The sequence below is a fragment of the Triticum urartu genome, chromosome 5 (genome assembly GCF_003073215.2).
Source record: "Triticum urartu cultivar G1812 chromosome 5, Tu2.1, whole genome shotgun sequence".
Taxonomy (NCBI): Eukaryota; Viridiplantae; Streptophyta; class Magnoliopsida; order Poales; family Poaceae; genus Triticum; species Triticum urartu.
Genome location: NC_053026.1, coordinates 321,286,867 through 321,310,260, shown reverse-complemented (window position 1 = coordinate 321,310,260; position 23,394 = coordinate 321,286,867). Strand labels below are relative to the sequence as shown.

The following is a 23,394-nucleotide window of genomic DNA, read 5'->3' as shown; positions in this document are numbered from 1 at the left end:
TGTGGCGACTGTTGGGATTGGAGAAGGAGCGTACACACCTAGAGAGTTTCACAAGTGTGCATGCAATGCTAGACTCCCTTTGGGAGCTAGATGAAAAGAAAAGGGTCCTAATTATAACATTTTGGTGGCACTGGTGGAACCAACGTAACAAAGTCCGAGAAGGCAAGCTGCCGGTGCAGATTCCAGAGTTAGTCAGACGCATCCGAAGTAACATTCTGGAATACGAGCAGGTGTTTGCGCCGGTAGAGAAGAAAGTGCCTCCTGAGAAATGGCAGCCGCCTGAAGCAGAGATACTGAAATTCAACTTTGATGGAGCACTTATACCTGGTCAATCCAGTGGCGGCTGGGGTGTGGTTGCTCGGGATAATGCTGGCCATTTGATTGTTGCTCGAGCTGGACGCCAAGACCATATCCATGATGCACTTGGAGCAGAGGTTAATGCGATGGCGGCGGCTGTGACAACAACAGCTGAACTGGGTGCCACTCGAGTTGCTTTTGAGATGGACTCGCAGCTCCTAGCTGATGTCATGAACCTCCGAACAACGGATTCCTCGTAGTATGCTGCCATTATTGAGGACCTGAAGTTTCAGTTAAAGATGTGGTTTTCAAAACATACTGTGTTAGTCTGTAGGCGTAATGCGAACTCAGTAGCACATGAGCCGGCCAAGATTGGTCGAATGTGCAGCTCTAATAATTGTATGGAGTGGAACTCTATTGTACCGCCCGATGTGGCTGTTTGTGTCTCGGGTGACATGCCTGAGCGCCGTTAATCTATAAAGCTTTGATTTGCCTTAAAAAAACATATACGTAAGGTGGTACTAAATTTTGTCCGTCCAGAGCTACGTCACGTTGCATAATATATGTGCACACGTACGACCAAAGAAACATAAAAAGGTATATATATATATATACGTCAAAAGGATATGAGCGTGAGGCTATAGGAGGTTTTTTTAAATGAGACTAGAGGAGTTTGATTGTAGCACGTACATATAGATTAAAATATGGAAGGAAATAAACTTCTATACAGTTCTACAAGGAAGCGCATAGATAGACATGGCAAGAAATAAACTTCAATCTGATTCTACAAGGAAGCCACAAATAAAGCATCGGACAAGCTGCACATATGCATCAGATTGGGAAAGAACCCGATCAGCATGCAGACAAGATGCATCACCATGTTCTTTCAATCTCCCTCATTTTGGTAATTGATGACAATCACTTTCAAGAGAGTTTATATAAGGAATTATGCATCATCATGCAATGCAACAACCAATGATGCATGCGTATGAGATGCAAATGCTTAGGAACAAAACCAAAATAAGGAGAAAACTCTAAAGACTTCTCCACAGAACTCTCTAAAACCTCCACAAAACTCTCTGAAACTTCTCCCCCATTGGCATCGATTGCCAAAATGGGCGAAAAGCTTAGAAGGCCAATATAGATTGAGTTCCTCCATAAGTTGTGTATTTCTCAACAAGAGAGAGGAATGCCATACACATATCCAAATGTAATACTTGGAGGAAGACCAACTATATTGAGGCACCAAGATTGCTAAAGGAAGATATGCCACAAAGACATAACAAAGAGAGACACAAACAATCAGAAGATACCAATTGAAGCAAGTAATCAACGGATATCAATTGAACCAACTAGACCAAAGATCCTACGAGCCACAAGAATAAAGATATTATGATATGAGCAGAGGATTTTTCTAAAGAAACTAGAGAAGCTCTCCATGATTTGTGCACATCAAGAATTTTTGTATTTGGATACAAAGTGCACAAAATAGGATCATAGCTCCCCCAAAATCAATAGAAACTTACAACAAGTGCAAGTGAGCATATAGGAAACAAAGCCTAGTACTTCCAACAAACACATGGTTGAGCAACAAGTAAAAGAGGCAACTTAAGAATGGGCTCAACCAAAATGATGTGTGTGAGTCAAGGCAATGCACTTGAGAAGAGTAATGTACGGATAAGCATTAAGCATCAATAAAGTCTTGAAAGAGTAAGGCACACGGTGCAAGGCCTATCATTCCACACAACAAGCAAATGGGTTCACACGCTTACTAGTAAGCATATAAAGAACCTATGCTTGTGACAACCCGTGGTGAAGATAGAAGATGAAAGCCTCATCAAGACGAGGGATACCAATTAAGATGGCAAAAGCCTCGTAAAGATATGCATGAGGAAAAATAATATTCACCACACAAGAGTGCATCAAGATGCAACGAGATAAGATACGCACTCAAGGCAAAAGCTTTCACGGAGCCACCAAAGAAATAACATAAGAAAGACAAGGTGGACGTGAAAGAAAGGATATCAACTAGAGGTGTAATTTATCTCAAGTGTATAAGGTTCTAGGTAGACGAAATCATGATGATATATATCTACAAAGAAGGATGTACACCCGAAATAGTTACAACACGAGGAACAAGATATCCAAAAGGAAGTCATACATATACCAATAAGATATTTGCTTGGAAGCATAGCACATGGCTAGATATGGTCTTATTGTATATAAATGAATTCCTACTACACAACCATCAAAGACATCACAACTAGCAACATGAGATCATCGTTGAGATGCTTTGAGAAAGGAAACAAGTATCACAAGATGGAATGAATATCATGCCAAGATGCAACCTACACAAGGTTGAATGCAAGGAAGAATGCATGAATAGATACTTGTTACCGAGTTAACATTAGAAGGATGTAGTAGATACCAATTGAAGGTAGATAGTAGTTCATTAATCATCCTAGCTCGACTCCAATAAGCACATGATGACAACACCTTCCTTGTGAGTGAGCTGAGCATCCAATGTATCTCCAATTGTTCCTAGAACAACAACACAAACAAAATGGTACCCAAACTCATTGGGACCAAGGAGTTAGAGGACCAACAATACATATGACAAACTCCACCAAAAAATGTGCATATAGATACGAAAAGAAAATCATGCACATCTCATCCAATTTGAGACTTGGTGGAGTTTCCCCTATATATTGGGTCGAAGAAAGAAAGCATGCCAAAGATACTACACGAAGTTAATATGCATGCTCAAGAATTTCAAGAACCGATACCAAATGACAAAGAAAAGCCAAGAGAAGAAAAGATACCAAATGAATAAATCATTGCTTGGAAGATATCAATTGAAAGATACATCAAGGAATGAGATATCCATTGGCACACTCAAAATAAAAGATATCAAACTCCCAAAAGAGAGGATGGTTCCAAACAAACTAAGCTCTCTACAAAGTTTCATGATGGAACAAAGTACCAAAATGAAAACGGCTTGCGTTCCACCAACACACACTTGATAAGGATCGCAAGACGAGGCTCTGATACCAATTGAAAGATCGTGGATGTCACCTAGAGGGGGGGTGAATAGGCATTTTAAAATAATTATGGTTTAGGCTTGAACAAATGCGGAATAAACCTAGCGGTTAATTTGTCAAGCACAAAACCTAAAACAACTAGGCTCACCTATGTGCACCAACAACTTATACTAAGAAAGATAAGCAACTATGAGATAGCAAGATATATGACCAAGAACAAAATGGCTATCACAAAGTAAAGTGCATAAGTAAAGGCTCGGGTAAGAGATAACCGAGGCACACGGAGACGACGATGTATCCCGAAGTTCACACCCTTACAGATGCTAATCTCCGTTTGGAGCGGTGTGGAGGCACAATGCTCCCCAAGAAGCCACTAGGGCCACCGTAATCTCCTCAACGCCCTCGCACAATGCAAGATGCCGTGATTCCACCAAGGGACCCTTGAGGGCGGTCACCGAACCCGTACAAATGGCAACCCTTGGGGGCGGTCACCGAACCCGTACACTTTGGCAACCCTTGGGGGCGGTCACTGGTACCCGTCAAATTGCTCGGGGCGATCTCCACAACCTAATTGGAGACCTCGACGCTTGCCCGGAACTTTACACCACAATGATTGAGTTCCGAACACCACCAAGGTTGGGGTTAACTCCCCAACGACACCACGAAGCTTCACCACAATGGAATATGGCTCCGAGGTGACCTCAATCGTCTAGGGCGCCCAAGCACCCAAGAGGAACAAGCTCAAGGGTACCAAGCACCCAAGAGTAATAAGCTTCTCAACTTGTAACTTCCACGTATCACCATGGAGAACTCAAACCATGCACCAAATGCAATGGCAAGGGCACACGGAGTGCCCAAGTCCTTCTCCATCAAATCCCACCGAAGCAACTAATGCTAGGGAGGAAAATGAGAGGAAGAACAAGAAGGAGAACACCAAGAACTCCAAGATCTAGATCCAAGGGGTTCCCCTCACATAGAGAAGAAAGTGATTGGTGGAAATGTGGATCTAGATCTCCCCTCTCTTTTCCCTCAAAAACTAGCAAGAATCCATGGAGGGATTGAGAGTTAGCAAGCTCGAAGAAGGTCAACAATGGGGGAAGAACACGAGCTCAAGAGATAAGGTTCATTAGGGAAGAAGACCCCCTTTTATAGGAGGGGGGAAATCCAACTGTTATGTGCTCAGCCCGCACACAAGCTGTACTACCGCTCCACGAGCGGTACTACCACTCGGGCGGAAGAAGCAGGGAAAAGGAGCAACATAACATGAACCTTGGGGCGGTAGTACCGTATATAAACGGTACTACCGCTCACCCCAGCCGTACAACCGCTGGAGGAGCAGAACACGGGACCAAAAGAGGCAGGGCAGAGCAGAGTACGGAGGCAGTAATGCAGTAGCGGTACTACCGCCCGACCGGAGCGGTACCACCGCTTATAGGCGGTGCTACCATGCCTTACTGCCGTGCAACTACTGCTAAACCCGACACGAAAAGTGCAGGACCCAAAATCGAGGCGGTAGTAGAGCGGTACTACCTCTTGATGCTATAAGCGGTACTACCGCTGCCGACCGCGGTACTACCGCGGGGAGAAAACCAGAACTGCCATAACTTCTTCATACGAGCTCCGAATTGAGCAAACTCAAGCTTGTTGGATACAAGACGACGAGTAGCATCAAAACAACGACTGGTTATAGTAAGAAGAGGTAGGGGAGGTATGACTAACAAATAGAGGAGAGAAACCTCCAACCGAGAAGAACCGGCAAAACCTCCAACATCGAAAACATCATAGAAGATGCATGTGAACTCCGTTTTCGATGAACTCGAGCTTGTCATCAAGATGACCATAAGATCTAAGACTCACAAACATAACCAAACAAGAACCAAGAAAGATGATGCAAGGATGCAATGGTTTGAGCTCTCTATGAACGATACGATCAAGCTACTCACCGAGAGCCCCCCTTGATAGTACGGCAATCGATCCTATAACCCGGTCTCCCAACTACCATCATGAGACCCATAAAATATAAAACCTATCAAGGGCAAACCTTTGCCTTGCACATGGTCCACTTGAGCTAGATGATGACGATCTTGACTCCCTCAAGTTGGACCACCTTTCTTGATTGTGTTGACTCGATGAAGACTAGTTGATTGCCCCCCCCATACTCCACTATGGGTGAGCCACTCTTCCACACATCTTCACAAGTCCATTGTCACCACACAGGACGGCAAGCTTCAAGCATTTGATCTCTTCGTGATGCTCCACTTGAACTTGCACACCACAACCTAACCCCACAAAGAACTCTCACGAAGACCATGAGTTAGTACACAAAGCACAATTGACAATGCTTACCATACCATGGGATCACTTGATCCCTCTCGGTACATCTTCTACGCTTTGTGGGTTGATCAACTTGATTCACTCTTTGACTTAGTCTTGATCAACCTCTCACAAGACCAATCTTTAGGTAATTCCTTGAATAGCACCTTGGTCGACACAAACTCTCCTTAAAACCAACACATGTACTCCAAGAAAAGCCTATGGACAAAACCTTCAAATATAACTCAAGGCAACTATTAGTCCATCGAGATTGTCATCAATTACCAAAACCAAACATGGGGGCACCGCATGTTCTTTCAGACACGCGTGCTCGAGGAGATCACAGGTGGGAAAAGAGGGGCCATTGGTCGCGAAGCTACTGCGGCCACCGTCGATAGGCCGCGAACCGGAGCTGGTGTGACAGTGGATGCGCCGGCATGTGGTGCGGCTAGACGAGTAGCACGTGGCATATGAGCACCACGAGTACCAGTGGCAGCGGCTGCCTCTCAAGTGGGAGTCGTTCCAGATCAACAAGGAGCGTGCACATGGAGATGGAAGGCGGAAAGATCGCCCAGATGAAAAGCATGTGCCCCAGCATCAGCAGAACCGCCATCTCAGATGAGATCACGAGCGGGTTTACTGGAGGAACTGGAGCCATGACGAGGCATCACGAGGAGGAAGGAGCGATTACGTGGTATTGCTGAACGAACCATGCATGTGCGACGTTATTAACCTTTTCTTCTCATAGTATTCAGAGTGATAATATGTCATACAAGTGGAAGAGCTCCCAAGTAAACGATAGTAATAAAGTTTCAATTGTCAAATCCTTTTATTTTTTGTAGTCTTCAACACGATTTGTCTTTTGTATCCATGTAAATTTAAATACAAATTTGATGAGATTTTTGTGATATAAAAATCATGTATCATGATTACAAGGTTGTTATCTAGAGTATTTAGTTCTTCCAGAAATAGAAAAATGTCGATCACAACTCTGTTGGCATCGGTCGCAGGGGGGATGATGCGGAGCATCCCAAGGTCATCCCCATGGACCTACCATCGTCTCATCAAGTGCCTAGTGGACCCATGACTCGATCACGTGCAAGAGCTCTTGAAACCGAGGTGACATCTCTCCTCTCACAATTCCACTTCGATGCACATGAAGCATGGCTACTACCTCATATGGATACTTTGTGCATACTCAGGTACCATGGAGAAGCTAAGGAGCAAGGACAAGAAGAAGAGGAAGATGGACAAGGAGACGGAGAAGAAGGAGGGCTGAAGGAAAAGTCCCAGCCACCGGACGACCGGCTGGGACCGGACGTCCGGCGCCTGAAGCATCAGCCGAGCCCTAGCGAGCGGACGTCTGGTCCAGAACGGACGACCGGTGCCCCTGCACCCGAAGCAAACGAGCGGACGTCCGGTCCGGACCGGACGACCGGCGCACCTGCATCCGAACCAACATCAGCGGAAGTCCGACGTTTCCAGACGTCCGGCACCCCCATCACAGAGCAGAACCAGCGGACGTCCGGAGGACACCGGACGATCGGCCGCTCCTAAGACACCGGACGACAGGCCACCAGCGGGCGTCCGGTACCTGGCTGCGTCCAGATTCAGGCCCGAGGCCCATGTACCCCTACTTTCGCCCCCATTTGCACTTAGACTATAAATAGACCTCTCCCACCTCCTTTCTAGGGTTAGCAAATGTTTAGCTCATATTTGTGAGAGAGCTTTGCTCATCCACTTGGTTACCTTCTCCTCGGAGATTCGAGCCTCCACCGGAGAAGATCCCCCAAGCGGATTCAAGTCCCCTTTACGGGAAGATCCCCTTGTGGATTCAAGACCTCCTCACGGAGAAGAACCGGTTACCGTGTATCGTCCTTAGTTGTCCGTGGATTCGTGTATCTCTACCTATGTACTCGAGGATCTAGCCCATGTGTGACTTATTCGTGTCGGTTTAGTGATTTCCTCTTGTGTTTTCTCTCTGTTCTTCCCCGTGTTCTTCGTGATTTCCCCGGGATCCGCTCCTTTCGTGAAAGATCGGGCGATTAGGGTCTCTACCCTACATCATCTTGGTATCTATAGCAAGGTTGATCACGATTGCGGAGCCCCCCTCTTCGTTTTCTAGCTTGATTTTGTTGTTTTTCGTCCTAATCCGAAAATCCCCACAAAATAGCCCCAAAAAATTTTCTTGTGTTTTGTGAGTTTTGATGATGTTTTGTTGGTTTTGATCCGTGAATTTGTTGTGTTGCAAGTGGATCTAGCCTTTCCCCCACCATCTCCACCTCGACATCCATCCAAAATCCACGAAATCATATCAATTTTGACCCCGACCCATCGGACGACCGCAACTTACCGGACGTCCGGAGCCGCAGGAACCACTGGACGTCCGACCTTACCGGACGACCGGAACCTCTAAACCGAGCTAAAATTGTCGGATTTCCGACCCTACCGGACGTCCGGCGACCGGACATCCGTCCATTTCCGGACGACCGCTACTCTAAAAACTGATTTCACTCAAATTTTTGTTTAGGCTTCCACCACATCTTCAGCTACACCACCACCGACTTCCTCAAACATTGCCAATACCCCATCCCACACCACCACTTACCCGCTACCCACTCCGACGCTTTTGGTCGCACTTCGTTTTGAGAATTTGAGTTGCGGTACCGTATCATTTTGTGTTTCGGCTATCTAGGTACGGTTCGACATCGACATCACCGCCGCTCATTTTCGCCATGGACGCGTCATCAACAACGACCACCTCGACTATGACTTGGTATTCGTGCCACCATTTTGACACCATACCGGTAGCAAGACCGGTAACCTCATCTTGGTATTGGACATATCACTCTTGCCATTACATTGATAGCCATCATAGCCTTACTCATTTGCGTTGCTTACCCATCGAGACTAGCCATTGAGTATTGCCGACAACGAGACTTGTGCACATTAGTGATCATACTTCCCATACCATACATACATACATCATTGTTGCCTATATTGGAATCATCTCTTGTTTCACAAAATTGTCACCACATACTCACTTGCTATCTTGGTTCGTCAAGCATTGCATGAGAAAAGAGCTCAAACATCAAAGAGCCAACCAAGCTTTTAAGCAAAGAGGAAAGATAAGCAAAGAGCTTTTAAGCAAGAACCATAGCATCATACAACATTAAGATTGTCATACTCGATCATCTTGGATCATATCATAGCAACACCTTGCATAAAACATATTTGGGATAGAAGTTGTTGCATTTTTGCTAAGTAGGTTGTGCACAAGTTCTTGTATCCGCCTATCGTGCAATCGTGCTAGCATCTCTCTAGTGTTGTGCAACAAGAGCATTTTTGTGGCTTCCATATTTTGGCTCACCCTTGGTTGCACAACCCCACTTATCTTCTTGCGCGTGTGTTTCCGTGTACCGTATATGCTTGGTCTACTTGTTACATTGCATCTTGTGAATCTTCTCCAACATTATTGAATCTTGCTTACATTCACATTAAAAATTGTGCCACCATCCTAACCAAGCTCCACCATAAGCTTTTACTTGTGTAGGTGTGAGAAACCGATGAGAATTCGTACCAATTGGGCTATTTCCTTGTCCTACATTGGAGTGATCATCGATTCACTTTCAACTTCAGTCAAGGTACATTTGGTATTCGTTCTTCTCTTTCTACCACTCACATTTGTCTTGGAATGATGGATAGGCCAAGTACTTCTACCAACCCACTCTTCATGGAGCAAGACGACGACATGAACTCCTTCGTCACCAAGAGTCACCTCTTTGGTGCACAACATGCTTTGCATCAAGAGCAACAAGCTATGAGTGAACGCATCGACAACCTTGCCGCCGACTTGCGACTTTCCGAACAACGTACAAGGGACTACTTCGACCACAAGCTCGACAATCATAAGCAAGAGAATGACGCAAGGATGGACGAGATTCATGCTTTGTTGCTCAACCGCTCTTCTTCCACTTCAAGAAGGAGCCGTTCAAGTCACCATTCCGACTTTACCCTCTCCGGCTCAAGTACACCGTCTTCAAACACTCTTCGACGTGCTGCGCGCAACGAGCGTCAAGCAAACCTCAATCCACTTCGAGACACCAACTCGCAAGAACATCGACGACGTCAAGCCGAAGAAGCCTTTGCGCTAGCTCGAGAACGGCAACAACAATGCCAACATGAAGAGGAAGAGCGCGCACGTCTACACCAAAATGCACAAGATGCCGAGGCTCAACGTCAAGAACAACAACTCCGTGACGCTCAAGCACTCGAGGCACACCGAGCTCTACGCGATTGGAGTCGAGCCGTTGCCGACCGAGGCCGACAAGCCCGTGAACAAGAGGAAGCACTTCGCGAAGAAATTCAAGAACGACGATTTCATGCTCGCATGCATCGTCTAGTTCCTCCTCGAGCTCGACGCGCTCCTCCACAAGATCGCCAAGACCATCAAGTTCATCAAGAGCATGACGACAATTGGAATCCTCCGCGACAAGAGCAACACGAGGTTGACAACCCTCCGCATCAAGAGCACCACGAGTTGAACAATCGTCTACAACATGGGCGTCATCATCCCCGACCCCAACACAATGAAGAGCAACGGTACGGCAAGCTCAAGTTCACCATGCCCAAGTTCAACAGAAGCAACGATCCCGAAGAATACCTTTCATGGGCATTGAAAGTTGACAAGATCTTCTGTTTGCACAATTATGAAGAAGAGAAGAAGATCGCGATGGCATCCCTTGAGTTCCAAGACTATGTCCTCATTTGGTGGGAACAAATCATAGAGCGCCACGAGGCAAGAGGTGAACCACCCATCACTACTTGGGCACAAATGAAGGATGTCATGAGAGCATGCTTCGTGCCTAACTACTACAACCGCAACCTCTTCAAGAAACTCCAACAACTCAAGCAAGGAACCAAGAGCGTTGAAGAATACTACAAGGAGATGGAGATTGCAATGATAAGCGCCAATGTGACGGAAGATGATGAGCAAACAATGGCACGTTTCTTGAATGGACTCAATCATCCTATCAAGAAGATCGCCGACTTCCAACCATACTCAAATCTCATCGAGCTAGTGCACCAAGCTACCAAAGCGGAACGCCAAGTGCAAGATGATTTCAAGTATGCCAAGTTCTCATCCAAGTCATACGGCTTCTCCAATAACCAAGCTTCAACGACTCCAACACCGACTACAAGACCCTCTACTTCCAACATAAAACAAGTCGACTTCCAAGAAAGCTTCGCCAACTACAAGCAATCCTAATACGAGCAACTTCAAGCCGAGAGCTTCATCATCATCCACCCCTACCGATGAGACCGTCAAGACGAGTTCCTTCAAGTGTTTCACTTGCGGCAGCCGAGGCCACAAGTCCTATGAGTGCACCAACAAGCGCACCATGATCTTCAACGACGATGGCACTTATGATTCCACGAGCGAAGGAGAAATGGAAGCCCTTGAGCAAGTCGCCATGCACCGCCAAGTGAACAATGAAGACGAACAAGTCTTTTGTGATGAAGACTCAAGTCCCGCACTTGTTGTCTCCAAAGTCTTGACTCTCCAACATCACCAAGAAGAAGACCAACGATGCCACATATTCCACACCAAGGCCGGCATCAATGGACGATCCGTCAAGGTCATCATAGATGGAGGGAGTTGTCACAATCTCGCAAGTGCAGAACTTTGCTCCAAGATCCAATTGCCCAAGACGAAGCACCCACATCCATACAAAGTGCAATGGCTTAGTGACTCCGGCACTATCCAAGTCGAGCACTGAGTGCAAGTATCCTTCAAAATCGGTGCCTACGAAGACACCTTGGAGTGCGACGTCATCCCAATGACCGTTTGTCATCTTCTCCTTGGACGGCCATGGCAATTTGATAGAGGAGTCGTCCACAATGGGCGTACAAACCACTATAGCTTCAAGATGCAAGGAAAGGAGTTTGTGTTACGCCCTATGTCTCCAAGACAAGTGATCGCCGATAAGCAAGCCACCCATCATGGAGAGAATGGTGAGAGAGTGAGCCACCAAAAAGAGAGTGAGCGCCACAAGCCCAAATTGAGTGCCTCCACGATGAGCGAAAATAAGAACCTAGTTCTATTTTCCACCAAGCGTGAGATGAGAGAAGTGTGTGAGAACCCATCTAGTGTCCTACACTACGTCCTCGTGTGCAAGGACAATGCACCACAAACTAACACTTCTCACACTCTTCCTCTAGTGTTGTCTTCTCTTTTGCAGGAATTTCAAGATGTTTTCCCCGATGAGCTACCTCCGGGACTACCTCCACTACAAGGCAGTGAGCACCGCATCGACCTCATCCCCGGAGCACCACTTCCGAACAAAGCTCCCTACCGCGTAACCCCGAAGAAACCAAAGAAATTCAAAGGCAAGTAAAGCATCTCATAGACCATGGACATGTGCGTGAAAGTTTGAGCCCTTGTGCCGTACCGGTCATTCTTGTGCCAAAACGTGACGGTAGTTTTCGCATGTGCTCCGATTGTAGACCTATCAATGATATCACCGTTCGTTATAGGTATCCCATTCCACGCCTAGATGACATGCTAGATGAGCTTAGTGGTGCCACTATATTTTCCAAAATTGATCTTAAGAGTGGTTACTATCAAATCCGCATACAAGAGGGCGATGAATGGAAAACCGCCTTCAAAACCAAGTTTGGTTTGTATGAGTGGTTAGTCATGCCTATGGGTCTCTCGGAAGCACCGGGCACTTTTATGCGCCTTATGAATCATGTCTTTCGCCCTTACATTGGTATATTTGTTGTGATTTACTTCGATGACATTCTTATGTTTAGAAAATCTATCCAAGAGCATGTCACCCATGTCCGCACCGTTTTGCAAACTCTTAGGACAGAGCGTCTCTATGCTAATATGGAGAAATGCCTTTTGGTGTTGATAAGCTCGTTTTCTTGGGTTTTGTTGTCTCTTCTATGGGTGTTCATGTAGATGAGTCCAAGATCAATGCTATTAAGACTTGGCCGCAACCAACCAACTTGCATCAAGTGCGTAGTTTGTTTGGTCTTGCGGGTTTCTATCGTCGCTTTTGTGAAGGATTTTAGCAACATTGCTTTGCCTTTGCATATTTTGAGCAAGAAGAATGCGCCGTTTGTTTGGGGACCATCCCAAGATACCGCATTCAATGAGCTTAAGAATTTGCTTACTCATGCTCCCGTGCTTGCTTTACCCAACTTCGACAAGCCTTTTGAGATTCACTGCGATGCTAGCGGTAATGGCATAGGAGGTGTGTTAATGCAAGAGAAGCGCCCCATAGCTTACTTTAGTGAGAAACTTTCCGGAGCGCAACTCAACTATCCCATCTATGACAAAGAGCTATATGCTTTAGTCCGCGTTTTACATGAATGGGAACATTACCTTCGTCCCCATGAGTTTATCATTCATACCGATCATGAGACTCTCAAGTATCTTAAGGGTCAAACTAAGTTGAACAAGCGTCATGCTAAATGGAGTGAATTCATTGAGTCTTTTCCCTATGTCATCAAGTACATTAAGGGTAAAGAAAACATTGTAGCGGATGCTCTTTCCCGCATATGCATGCTAGTCACGCAACTTGAGTTAGATGTCATTGGCTTCGAGCATATCAAAGAATTGTATGAGCATGATGAAACTTTTGACACTCCTTATGCCAAGTGTTTGTCGAATACATCTTAGGAACGCTATTACATCAAAGAAGGCTATCTTATGAGAGCTAACAAACTTTGCATCCCCAAGTCGTCCCTTCGTTTGTTGCTTTTGCAGGAATCACATGGAGGAGGCTTAATGGGACATTTCGGACGCGACAAGACGTTCGCCACGCTCTCGAAGAGTTACTTTTGGCCAAAGATGTTTCAAGACGTCAACCGTTTCACCAACCGATGTTCGACATGCCGCAAAGCTAAGTCCAAAGCTCAATATCATGGCCTCTATATGCCTCTACCGATTCCATACCAACCATGGGAAGACATTATCATGGACTTCGTACTTGGTTTGCCTAGGACTCGCAATGGGAAAGATTCTATATTTGTCATTGTGGACCGTTTCTCAAAAATGGCACATTTTATTCCTTGTAACAAGATAGACGATGCTTCACATGTGGCTAATCTCTTTTGTAGGGAAATATTGCGCCTACATGGTGTGCTAAAGACTATCGTCTCGGACCGCAACGTCAAGTTCTTGAGTTACTTTTGGAAGACCTTACGTGCCAAGCTCGGAATCAAGCTTCTATTCTCCACGGCCTATCATCCACAAACCGACGGCCAAACGGAGGTGACTAACCGCACGCTCTCCACCCTTCTTCGCGTGCTAATCAAGAAGAACATCAAGGAGTGGGAGGAGTGCTTACCCATCGCCGAGTACGCCTACAACCGCGCAAGACATTCGACTACCGGCAAATCCCCCTTCGAGGTTGTCTACGGTTTCAACCCGTTGTCCCCATTGGACATCCTACCTCTACCACTCCACGAGCGCACAAACATGGACGCGAGTGACCGAGCCAAACACCTCAAGAAGATGCATGAAGATACAAGGCACACCATTGAGCTCCAAGTACAACGACTCGCGACCAAGCTCAACGTCAACAAGAATCACATGATATTCAACATTGGAGATCTTGTGTGGCTACACCTTCGCAAGGAACGCTTCCCCAATGAACACAAGTCCAAGCTACTACCACGAGCCGATGGACCATTCAAGGTGCTTGCCCGCTACAACAACAACGCATACAAGATCGACATTCCACGTGACAAGTACTCCGTGAGTGACATCTTCAACGTCAAAGATCTCTCCCCGTACCATGGTGATGAGGATTTCAATCCGAGGTCAGATCTTCCCCAAGGGAGGGGAGATGATGTGGAGCATCCCAAGGTCATCCCCATGGACCTACCATCGTCTCATCAAGTGCCTAGTGGACCCATGACTCGATCACGTGCAAGAGCTCTTGAAACCGAGGTGACATCTCTCCTCTCACAATTCCACTTCGATGCACATGAAGCATGGCTACTACCTCATATGGATACTTTGTGCATACACATGTACCATGGAGAAGCTAAGGAGCAAGGACAAGAAGAAGAGGAAGATGGACGAGGAGATGGAGAAGAAGGAGGGCTGAAGGAAAAGTCCCAGCCACCGGACGACCGGCCGGGACCGGACGTCCGGCGCCTGAAGCATCAGCCGAGCCCCAGCGAGCGGACGTCCGGTCCAAACCGGACGACCGGTGCCCCTGCACCTGAAGCAAACGAGCGAACGTCCGGTCCGGACCGGACGACCGGCCCACCTGCATCCGAACCAACATCAGCGGAAGTCCGACGTTTCCGGACGTCCGGCACCCCCATCACAGAGCAGAACCAGCGGACGTCCGGAGGACACCGGACGACCGGCCGCTCCTGAGACACCGGACGACCGGCCACCAGCGGACGTCCGGTACCTGGCTGCGTCCAGATTCGGGCCCGAGGCCCATGTACCCCTACTTTCGCCCCCGTTTGCACTTAGACTATAAATAGACCTCTCCCACCTCCTTTCTAGGGTTAGCAAATGTTTAGCTCATATTTGTGAGAGAGCTTTGCTCATCCACTTGGTTACCTTCTCCTCGGAGATTCGAGCCTCCACCGGAGAAGATCCCCCAAGCGGATTCAAGCCCCCTTTACGGGAAGATCTCCTTGTGGATTCAAGACCTCCTCACGGAGAAGAACCGGTTACCGTGTATCGTCCTTAGTTGTCCGTTGATTCGTGTATCTCTACCTATGTACTCGAGGATCTAGCCCATGTGTGACTTATTCGTGCCGGTTTAGTGATTTCCTCTTGTGTTTTCCCTCCGTTCTTCCCCGTGTTCTTCGTGATTTCCCCGGGATCCGCTCCTTTCGTGAAAGATTGGGCAATTAGGGTCTCTACCCTACATCAGGGGAGGACGGGACGGGCGCCGGCTTCTGGCGACCTGGAAGGCAGCGGCTAGGCTCCCCTGCTGGCTGGCTCATGGCCAACCGAAAAGGAAATATGGTGGAGGAAGAAGGAGAAAGGAGGCGCTGGAGCTAGGTGTAGGTGGAGGCGCTCGGGAGGCTCGGTGGTGGCCTCGATCCAATCCGATCTGGAACGAGAGCCTACGGGGAAGGCCTTGAAGCAGTGGCGACCGTTGAGGGGGGACTGGGAGTGCTGCCCATGGTGGCAGTTCCCCGCTGGACAGGGAGAAGGGGAGAGAAGGAAGAGAGAATCGAGAGTGTGGGGAGAAAAGGCATGTGGGGAGAGACGAGGATGAGGGCGGCTAAGAAGATAATATCGGAGGACAGACAACGAATCGTTGTCTACAGCCAGATGCAAATGCAATGGGCACCCGAGCGGGCTGGACACGGGAGAGCACTCACCGAATAGGATTTTTTTACATCAATCACCGATCAAATAACAAAGAATTATTCTCCAATTGATAGATACATGCTTCTTTACCCATCAAATCGCTTCATTGTACATGAACAACAGGGAGGAGAGAGAGTTGAGGGAGGAGAGAGACGGGAGAAGAAGAGGACCATGGAGAGGGAGGAAGGGAAGGGAGAAGGCATAGAGAAGGGCGATGACGCGAGGTTATAGCGGACAGTTGGGCTCGCTGGCTGGAGCCGAGAGGAAGGCGGCGGAGATGGCATCCCGAGAAAGAGCTTGGTCTCTCCTCGCTTGGGCTCATTACATGCGCGCGTGCGCTAAGAGCGGCGATTGCTGGCTGTAGCGAGCACAGGCTCCCTTTTTTTAGAAGGAATGTTTTTTATTTCACTTTTTTAGGGGAAAGCGACCTTTTATTTCACTGCCACGGGCTGGCTATGATTCAGCCACATCCTTTTTTTAGAAGATGATTCAGCCACATCCATTTTACTATTCTCTTTATTGGGTCATTGGCCAGCTTTTGGTACCATAAAAAAATTCTTTATTAATTAGAAATATCATCTACTCCAAACAAAAATAGTACCACCTTACAAATTTACATATGATCCCATCAATTTATATATGTCCCTAAATAGACAATCAACAAGCCTCTTCAAAAATAAAAAGACCAAGGGTGAGGTGTAGCAATAATCTGGCATATATGCCGATATGGATACTCTCTCGACTTCACAGTGAAGCGAGGATGAGCTTAGAGGTCATGGCAGAAGAGCCAGTGCTTGAATGAACTAGACATATGCAAGTCGGTGGTTGGATTGCTAAAATCTTGAACCACATGTGTTATTTTTTTCCCGTTGCAACGCACGGGCTCTTTTGCTAGTAAAAACAAAAGAGAAAACTAGTTCAGTAACCTTCTAGAAGATTCCCAAAACCGGGCAAGAACCTTCCAGAACGTTTCTAGACCCCTCAGCCAACAAAACAACATTGAAGTCGTGCGCTGGTCCATGTGGACGTGGCAGATGGCTGGCATCAGCGAAAGCACATCTGTTTGCCGCTAACGGCTGTCAAATAGGGATTGCTGGTCATGTGGGTCGGTCGCAAACGAGATTTGGATGAACAGAGCTGGCACTAGGTGACCTGTTTGGGCTAGCTAGGTCAGACCACCTTAGTCTTATATCTCACAACAGTTGCAATCTCCACCGCACCGGCATTGTCGTGGGACTCAATTTTGCGACGTAGTGTGTCGTATAATTTCCCCAATTGCGTTTATAAACAAGTTTGTCTCACCACGTACAAAATCACAAGCAAACGGGTTGATTTTTTTATTAACCACGTATTAGAAATCTTAACTTTTACACTAGTCAAATTCTGTTAAGCCGTGCATAATTTTAACATCTCATTTGTCTACAAGGTAATGTAAAATAAGAATTTGAGTCGATCCGAAATACTCATTGGACCAACAAGACCACTGACTATTTTTTATATGGGTTGACCCGTGGCCTCTCAAATTGTCTATGGGGTCATAGGGGCTGGATCCAAAGCCAGATTTGGGTCGGCCCATTACTATCCTGAGTTTATTTTACTATAAGCACATCTTCAAGATCCATCCATAAAAAAAACATCTTCAAAATCATCTACATTGTACATGGCCTTACACCAGCGTCTGGCCAAGAAAGGAATGTGTTTAGTAAAAAAAACTGCTTTTTTCTTTAGCATTAATGCATATTTCTTTGCTCGAGTAAAAACTGGTTTATTTTTCTAAGCAAAAAAAATTCTCAAATAATAAGTGTTACATATGTAGCATGAAGCACTTGGGCCATGACTTTTTTTACAACTAAAGTTGCCTTTCAAAAAAACCAAAAGAAAAGCTGAAACTTGCCATTCGAAAAAAAATTGTCATGCTTACAACTAAAGTTGTGGTCCCCGCTCATCTCCGGATCCTGGTTGTATCCCGAGTATATCTTACTATAAGCACATCTCCAAGATCCATCCCTCAAAAAAAAAACATCCCCAAGATCTCTACGTTGTACATGGTCAGACAGTAGCGTCCGGCCAAGAAAGAGAAGTGCTTAGTAAAAAAAATCTTAAGCATGAGTGCTTATTTCTTTGCTGTAGTAAAAACTGGTTTATTTTTCTAAAAAAAATTTATCAAATACACATACAGCATGATGCACTTCGGCCCTTATGCTTTTTACAACTAAAGTTGTCATCCAAAAAAAAAACCCCAAAAGAAAAGCTGAAACATGCCATCCGAAAAAAAATGCCATGCTTACAACTAAAGTTGTCATCATCGTATGACTAAACTTGCCATCAATGCCACACGTGTGACACTTATCAAGGTAAAAAAATTCATTATACCTCGCCTTATCGCCTTTGTATTCAGCAAGACTGCAACTACTGCAACTATGTTGTCCGATATAACCTCTGTTTCTCAAAACAAAAACAATAAAGCACCAATGATAGGATCAGGAGAAACTTTAGACAGATCTGCATAACTCCAGCAGCGAGAAACACAAAGTTCAGAAAAAGGGGTCACAGATTCCAGAATATCGATTTGGATAATAATTAATCAATCTGTTACACTGTTCCACATTCCATTCAAAATTTGTAATAAAGTTGAAACAACATCTGCTAGTTACAACCGCAATGGGAGAATGCTAGCTCTAATAAATGATCTGAATCTCGTCTCATGATGAACCAATCAACGCATCCTGTTTGTTGGCTGCGGAGCTTCCATGCTTTGGTTTCAGCTGGAAGCACCCTCTGCTTATTCTCAGCAGGCTATCGATGTCTCTATCTCTATCATGCATTCTTCCTTGAACAGTAGTAACTCCAGTTTCCAGTCTCTCATCACTTCTGCTTGTCGGCTCCGGTCCACTTGTCGCCGCTCAAGCTGGGGTCGGTTTGGTAGAAGACGACATCTCCCACGTCGCTGACAAAGTGATCGACTCTCAAGCTCTTGAGGAGGACGGTGATGAGGTGCACTGGGAGCGGGCCTGACTTCTCCGGCTCCCGGTAGTATCTGCCCAGTACTGGCCTTGCTGCCTTGGTCTGGATTTGTTGATAAAAACCAAGGTTAAGGTTGCAATTTTTTTCAGCATGCACAAGTACAATAGATGGATGAGGTACATATATATATTGAGCAGAGTAGTATTGTAACTTACTGCTTCTACTAGGTGGTAGTGAGGTATTTGGGGGAAGAGGTGGTGGATGACATGGGTGCCAATGTCATGGTGGATGTTGTTGATCCATCCATAGTCCCGATCCACAGTCGTCAGGCCACCACGGAGGTAGCTCCATTCCTGCAACAGTCATTGAGGAGCATTGGTTTGTTGGCGACATGAACATTGAATGAAATAGTAATACCATAGCAGTGCAAAACGTATCAATAAGGCAAAAAAACTGTCGCCAGTGAGTTTATTGTGCAGCTAATGTTTTCTTTCAGTGGGTATGTTTACTAAGTAGTAGCTAACATGTTCAGAAACTAGGGTAGTCCTATTTTCCTGCACTGTCATCGACCACGATACACTTGCAATAAATTAATACAGCAGGCAAGTACCTCGCCGCGGTACCATGGGAGGTCCTGGTGACCATGGTGGTGAAGATACGTCACCAAATCAAGCCACATGACATTCACCTGTTTCAAATGACATGAGACATTGCTACTTGAGTTAGTTGTTCAGTGTGAGTTGCTTAGAAGCAAGTCCGACCAACTAAACAGTTAAGAGTTGTAGATTCTGTATGGTTGCTTACAATATATGGAACCCCGTAGAGCTTGAGCACCGGTACCAGGCCAAAGACACACGCCATGCCGATGAGCAGCGCAATCATCGTGAACCAGCAGGTGGTGGAGATGATCACATCACGCCTCTCCTTGGGAGTAAACAGATCGCTGCTCGGATTGAAGTGTGAGCCCTCCTTGCCCGGGCTTCTGTACCACTGGAACATCCAGTAATCAAGGGAGATTCAGTTTAGGTTTAAGTTCAGGATGCATACAGATGCAGACCTATACAAGCGACCAGCAGAATAACAAGAAGAGATTCTTACGAGGTAAACAGGGAAAGCCAGCAGTGGGAACGGTACTGAGAAGCGCAGTGTCTTTGTCCGTGGTTCCAATTTCTGGTACACCTTCTCAGTGATCTGCGCAAATCAGTCGCACATCAGCTAGGAGTAACTAAGCAGATGGAACACAAATTACACGAATGAGTATTCAGTTAAGGGTTTCAAAATATGCAATTAGAATTGTGGTTCCAGTCCACACTTGCCCTCGAGGGTGACTGTTTTGTCAGAGTGCAGATGCTCAAATGTGGTTTGATTCCAAAAAGGGCAAGAACGACAATAAGAAAAAAGGACTGGGCATTTTGAGATGCCCTAGCCAAAAAGGCTAAGATTCGATGTGCATCTTTGATCTGTGATGACTAATTTTAATCAGCAGCAGATCTGCGACTGTGAGACAATTTAAATCAATTAAAATTTTGGTTGCAAGTATCTATCGACTTAGAATTTTGGTTGCCACAAACACACACACACGCTTTTGTTCTGAAAAAAGGGCAAAGGCCGGCCTACGATGACAAGCAAGATGAAGATGCCATAAAAAGGAATATATGCACCACGAAATGATGTTATTTAGAATGTTAGGTGGCTCGGCCGAGTTAAGATTCGATGCGCATCTTTGTTGATCTCTGCTGATCAACTAGGCATAATCTTTTTTACGTGTACTCTCTTTTCTCTCTCTAAAAAGATCTTAGCTTAGCGGCAGATCTTAGCTTAGCGGCAGATCTGATCACGTGACAGACATGAATAGATCTACTAGCTGCCGCTGCTAGTTGTGTTTGGCATTATTATCTACGGACGGACCACATCACTTGTTTGTTGGATCTTAAATTATGTGGACTCTTTTGATGCTGCTGCTGCACAACATGTCAACATGTGGTGCCTCTGCAGCGACCGAAAAAGCAGGCAGGTGCATCGCTGCTCTCTTTCTAGTACCACTGCTAGCTATCACCTCCATGATTCATGCAGCAGCCAGATGCGATATTTGCTCAAATTTTGCTCAATTATTATTATGCCAAACTCTCTATACTTTTACTAGCGAGTGTCAGTATAAAATACTACCTCCATTCCACAATGTAGTGCTTCCTCTATCTTCGTGCTTCAACTTTGACGGTAAATTTAACTATCAAGACCAATTGCGGCGGGGCAAAAATTATATCAGTGAATTCGTATTCGAAAGAAGTTTTCAATTATATAATTTTTTCTCCCGCCGCAGTTGGTCTCGTTGATTAAATTTATGGTCAAAGTTGGACCTCGGGAAGCGCGGGCGCACTATATTTTGGAATGGAGGGAGTACAAGGTGGAGGGTTCTCAAAAAATATCTGCCCATCGATCGAGCTGCCCTGAGTTTCTTCCTTTTTTCTTTTATGTGAGCAAAGTCCTTTGGGAATTGCAGTGATGGAGACATGCTGGAAAAAATATGTGCATGTAGTAGAGTGCCGTAGTATATGGTAGTGGGCTAGTGGTACTAACCGGGTGCCATGACTCGTCCTTTTCGATGTGGCCATGGTTCTGATGGTGCGTTCTGTGGCTGATCCTCCTGCACACACATAGCAAATCAGATTCAGATCGGCTTCAGAAAAGGTTTGATTAATCTCAGATTGGTACCACTCCATATAAATTACTCCTCCTAAACTAATTATATGTTGCTAAAGAAACTCAGATGCATGCATGATAATGGTATACTACTACTAGTACTCCAGCATTGGTGTGTGGTGTTCGAAGGACCTTGAAGACCGTGCAGCACCGCCAGCTCCTAGTAAACAAACCGTTGTCGGCAGTGATTCAATCAAACTTTTTTGTGTTGCCTTTCTTTAAAGAAAGATGGGTTTTTCCCAAGAGAAATTCTCTGCGGTCGCTTGCATGGGTCAACAGCGGTGGAACAGACATGCCTCACAGGCAACAGTGCTTTGTACGAGTAGTAAAAGTGAAATTGCTACTTCGCAACAAAGTTTGTATTGCCCTTTCCAACTTCTTTCGAGTAACATATTCAGGCGCGGGTTCTCTCCCTCTCGGAGATTTTCTCAACAAAACAAAAGATTGCAAATTGCTTTTCTAGACTGGAAAACCGATAGTCCTACTACTGACTACACATTTGCGACGGAACGAGCAATAATCTGGCCCTGCAAGTAGTACCTCCCTCCTGGTTTACTTAGTAAAATGTAGTATGTACAAAATCGTTACCAGCCATTGTACGGGACGAGGATGAAGGTGTGCAGCAGGTGGCCGACGACGCTGTTGAGCGTGCCGCTGTCCGAGAAGCTCCCGTGACCACTGCAAGCGTAGATAGGTAGATGTATCAGACAGACAGGCGTATGATAGCAGCGCTGCTAGGTAGCACCAAATGTGGCACGCCGGACGCATCGATCTGGGCTGGCGGGAGCGAGAAAGAGGAAACAGCAACGCACCAGTCGTGTCCGAGGACGAAGAGCGCCCAGAACATGGTGCCCTGGACGGCCCAGTAGAGCGGCCAGAGGGCCCAGCTGTCGGCCCGCCACGCGGCGGCGGCGAGCGCCGCGACGACGGCGACGTCGCGGGCCACGTAGGAGAGGGAACGCAGGGGGCTCTTGCGCCAGCAGTGGGCCGGCACGGCGGCGCGGACGTCGCCGATGCGGAAGGGCGGCGGCTTGGCGGCGTCGAACTCGGAGCGGTGGTCCTCGGTGGCCTTGCAGCTCGCCTCCTGCTCCGGCCTCATTGCGGGGGCCATGGCCGCGGGTGGATCTGTGCGTGTCGTGGGGGAGGGGGAGGGAGCGGGGGGCAATGGTATGGGAGGGGAGGGGAGGGGAGAGAGATTCGGGAGGGGCTTGGCTTGGGTGGCCGGGCAGGGATACGCCTCTCCTCCTCTCGTCTCGTCTCAATGGAGGAGGGGTGCGGGTGGGCCGCTATTTATAAACCCAGATTATAATTGCCTGCCGGTTTGCAGCTACGGGCAAGAGCTCCTGCTAATTTTTTGCTGGTATGCCCTAGTAGTGTACCGTAGTAGTAGTAGTCCTGTATGAAAACTGATTGAGTTTGGCCGGTGCACGTGCATCGTGCGAGCTTGCTGTCCATACCATGCCCAGTGGGCCCTCCTCTTTTTCTTTCTTTCTCCATAATACACGGAGAGAATAATTAAAAGATTCGCCTATAAGTGAGTTGAAATTTTTCTATGCCTAAATCTGTTTTAAGGGTAACTCGAACACGATCGCAAACAGACATTCGTTTTGTTCGAATTTCATCCTTTTTGAGGTGGCAATGGAGCGGCAGCCGTCCGGATTTTTGAATGCGCCTGGTGTGCGCCCAACGCGTGGCGGCATTTTTGGCCATATCTGGTCC

At 46.5% G+C, this 23,394-nt stretch overlaps 1 protein-coding gene across 1 annotated transcript; it reads right to left on the bottom strand.

Moving 5' to 3' along the window:
• Positions 1-18,565: 18,565 nt before the first annotated feature.
• On the bottom strand, positions 18,566-22,922 carry LOC125508814 (fatty acid desaturase DES3-like). Its single transcript, XM_048673607.1, has 8 exons — positions 22,488-22,922; positions 22,264-22,353; positions 21,553-21,619; positions 20,074-20,166; positions 19,780-19,965; positions 19,586-19,663; positions 19,191-19,328; positions 18,566-19,077 (listed from the first exon to the last, which is right to left on the bottom strand). The coding sequence occupies exons 1-8, from the start codon at positions 22,784-22,786 to the stop codon at positions 18,877-18,879; spliced, it is 1,152 nt and encodes a 383-aa protein (XP_048529564.1). The 5' UTR covers positions 22,787-22,922; the 3' UTR covers positions 18,566-18,876.
• Between the last annotated feature and the right edge of the window lie 472 nt (positions 22,923-23,394).

Coding starts and splice junctions, on each gene's coding strand:
- LOC125508814 (XM_048673607.1), bottom strand. CDS start 22,786: ATGGCCCCCGCAATGAGGCCGGAGCAGGAGGCGAGCTGCAAGGCCACC. Junction 20,167..21,552: donor AGGACGAGTCATGGCACCCG/GTTAGTACCACT, acceptor TGATTTGCGCAG/ATCACTGAGAAGGTGTACCA. Junction 19,966..20,073: donor TGGCTTTCCCTGTTTACCTC/GTAAGAATCTCT, acceptor TGGATGTTCCAG/TGGTACAGAAGCCCGGGCAA.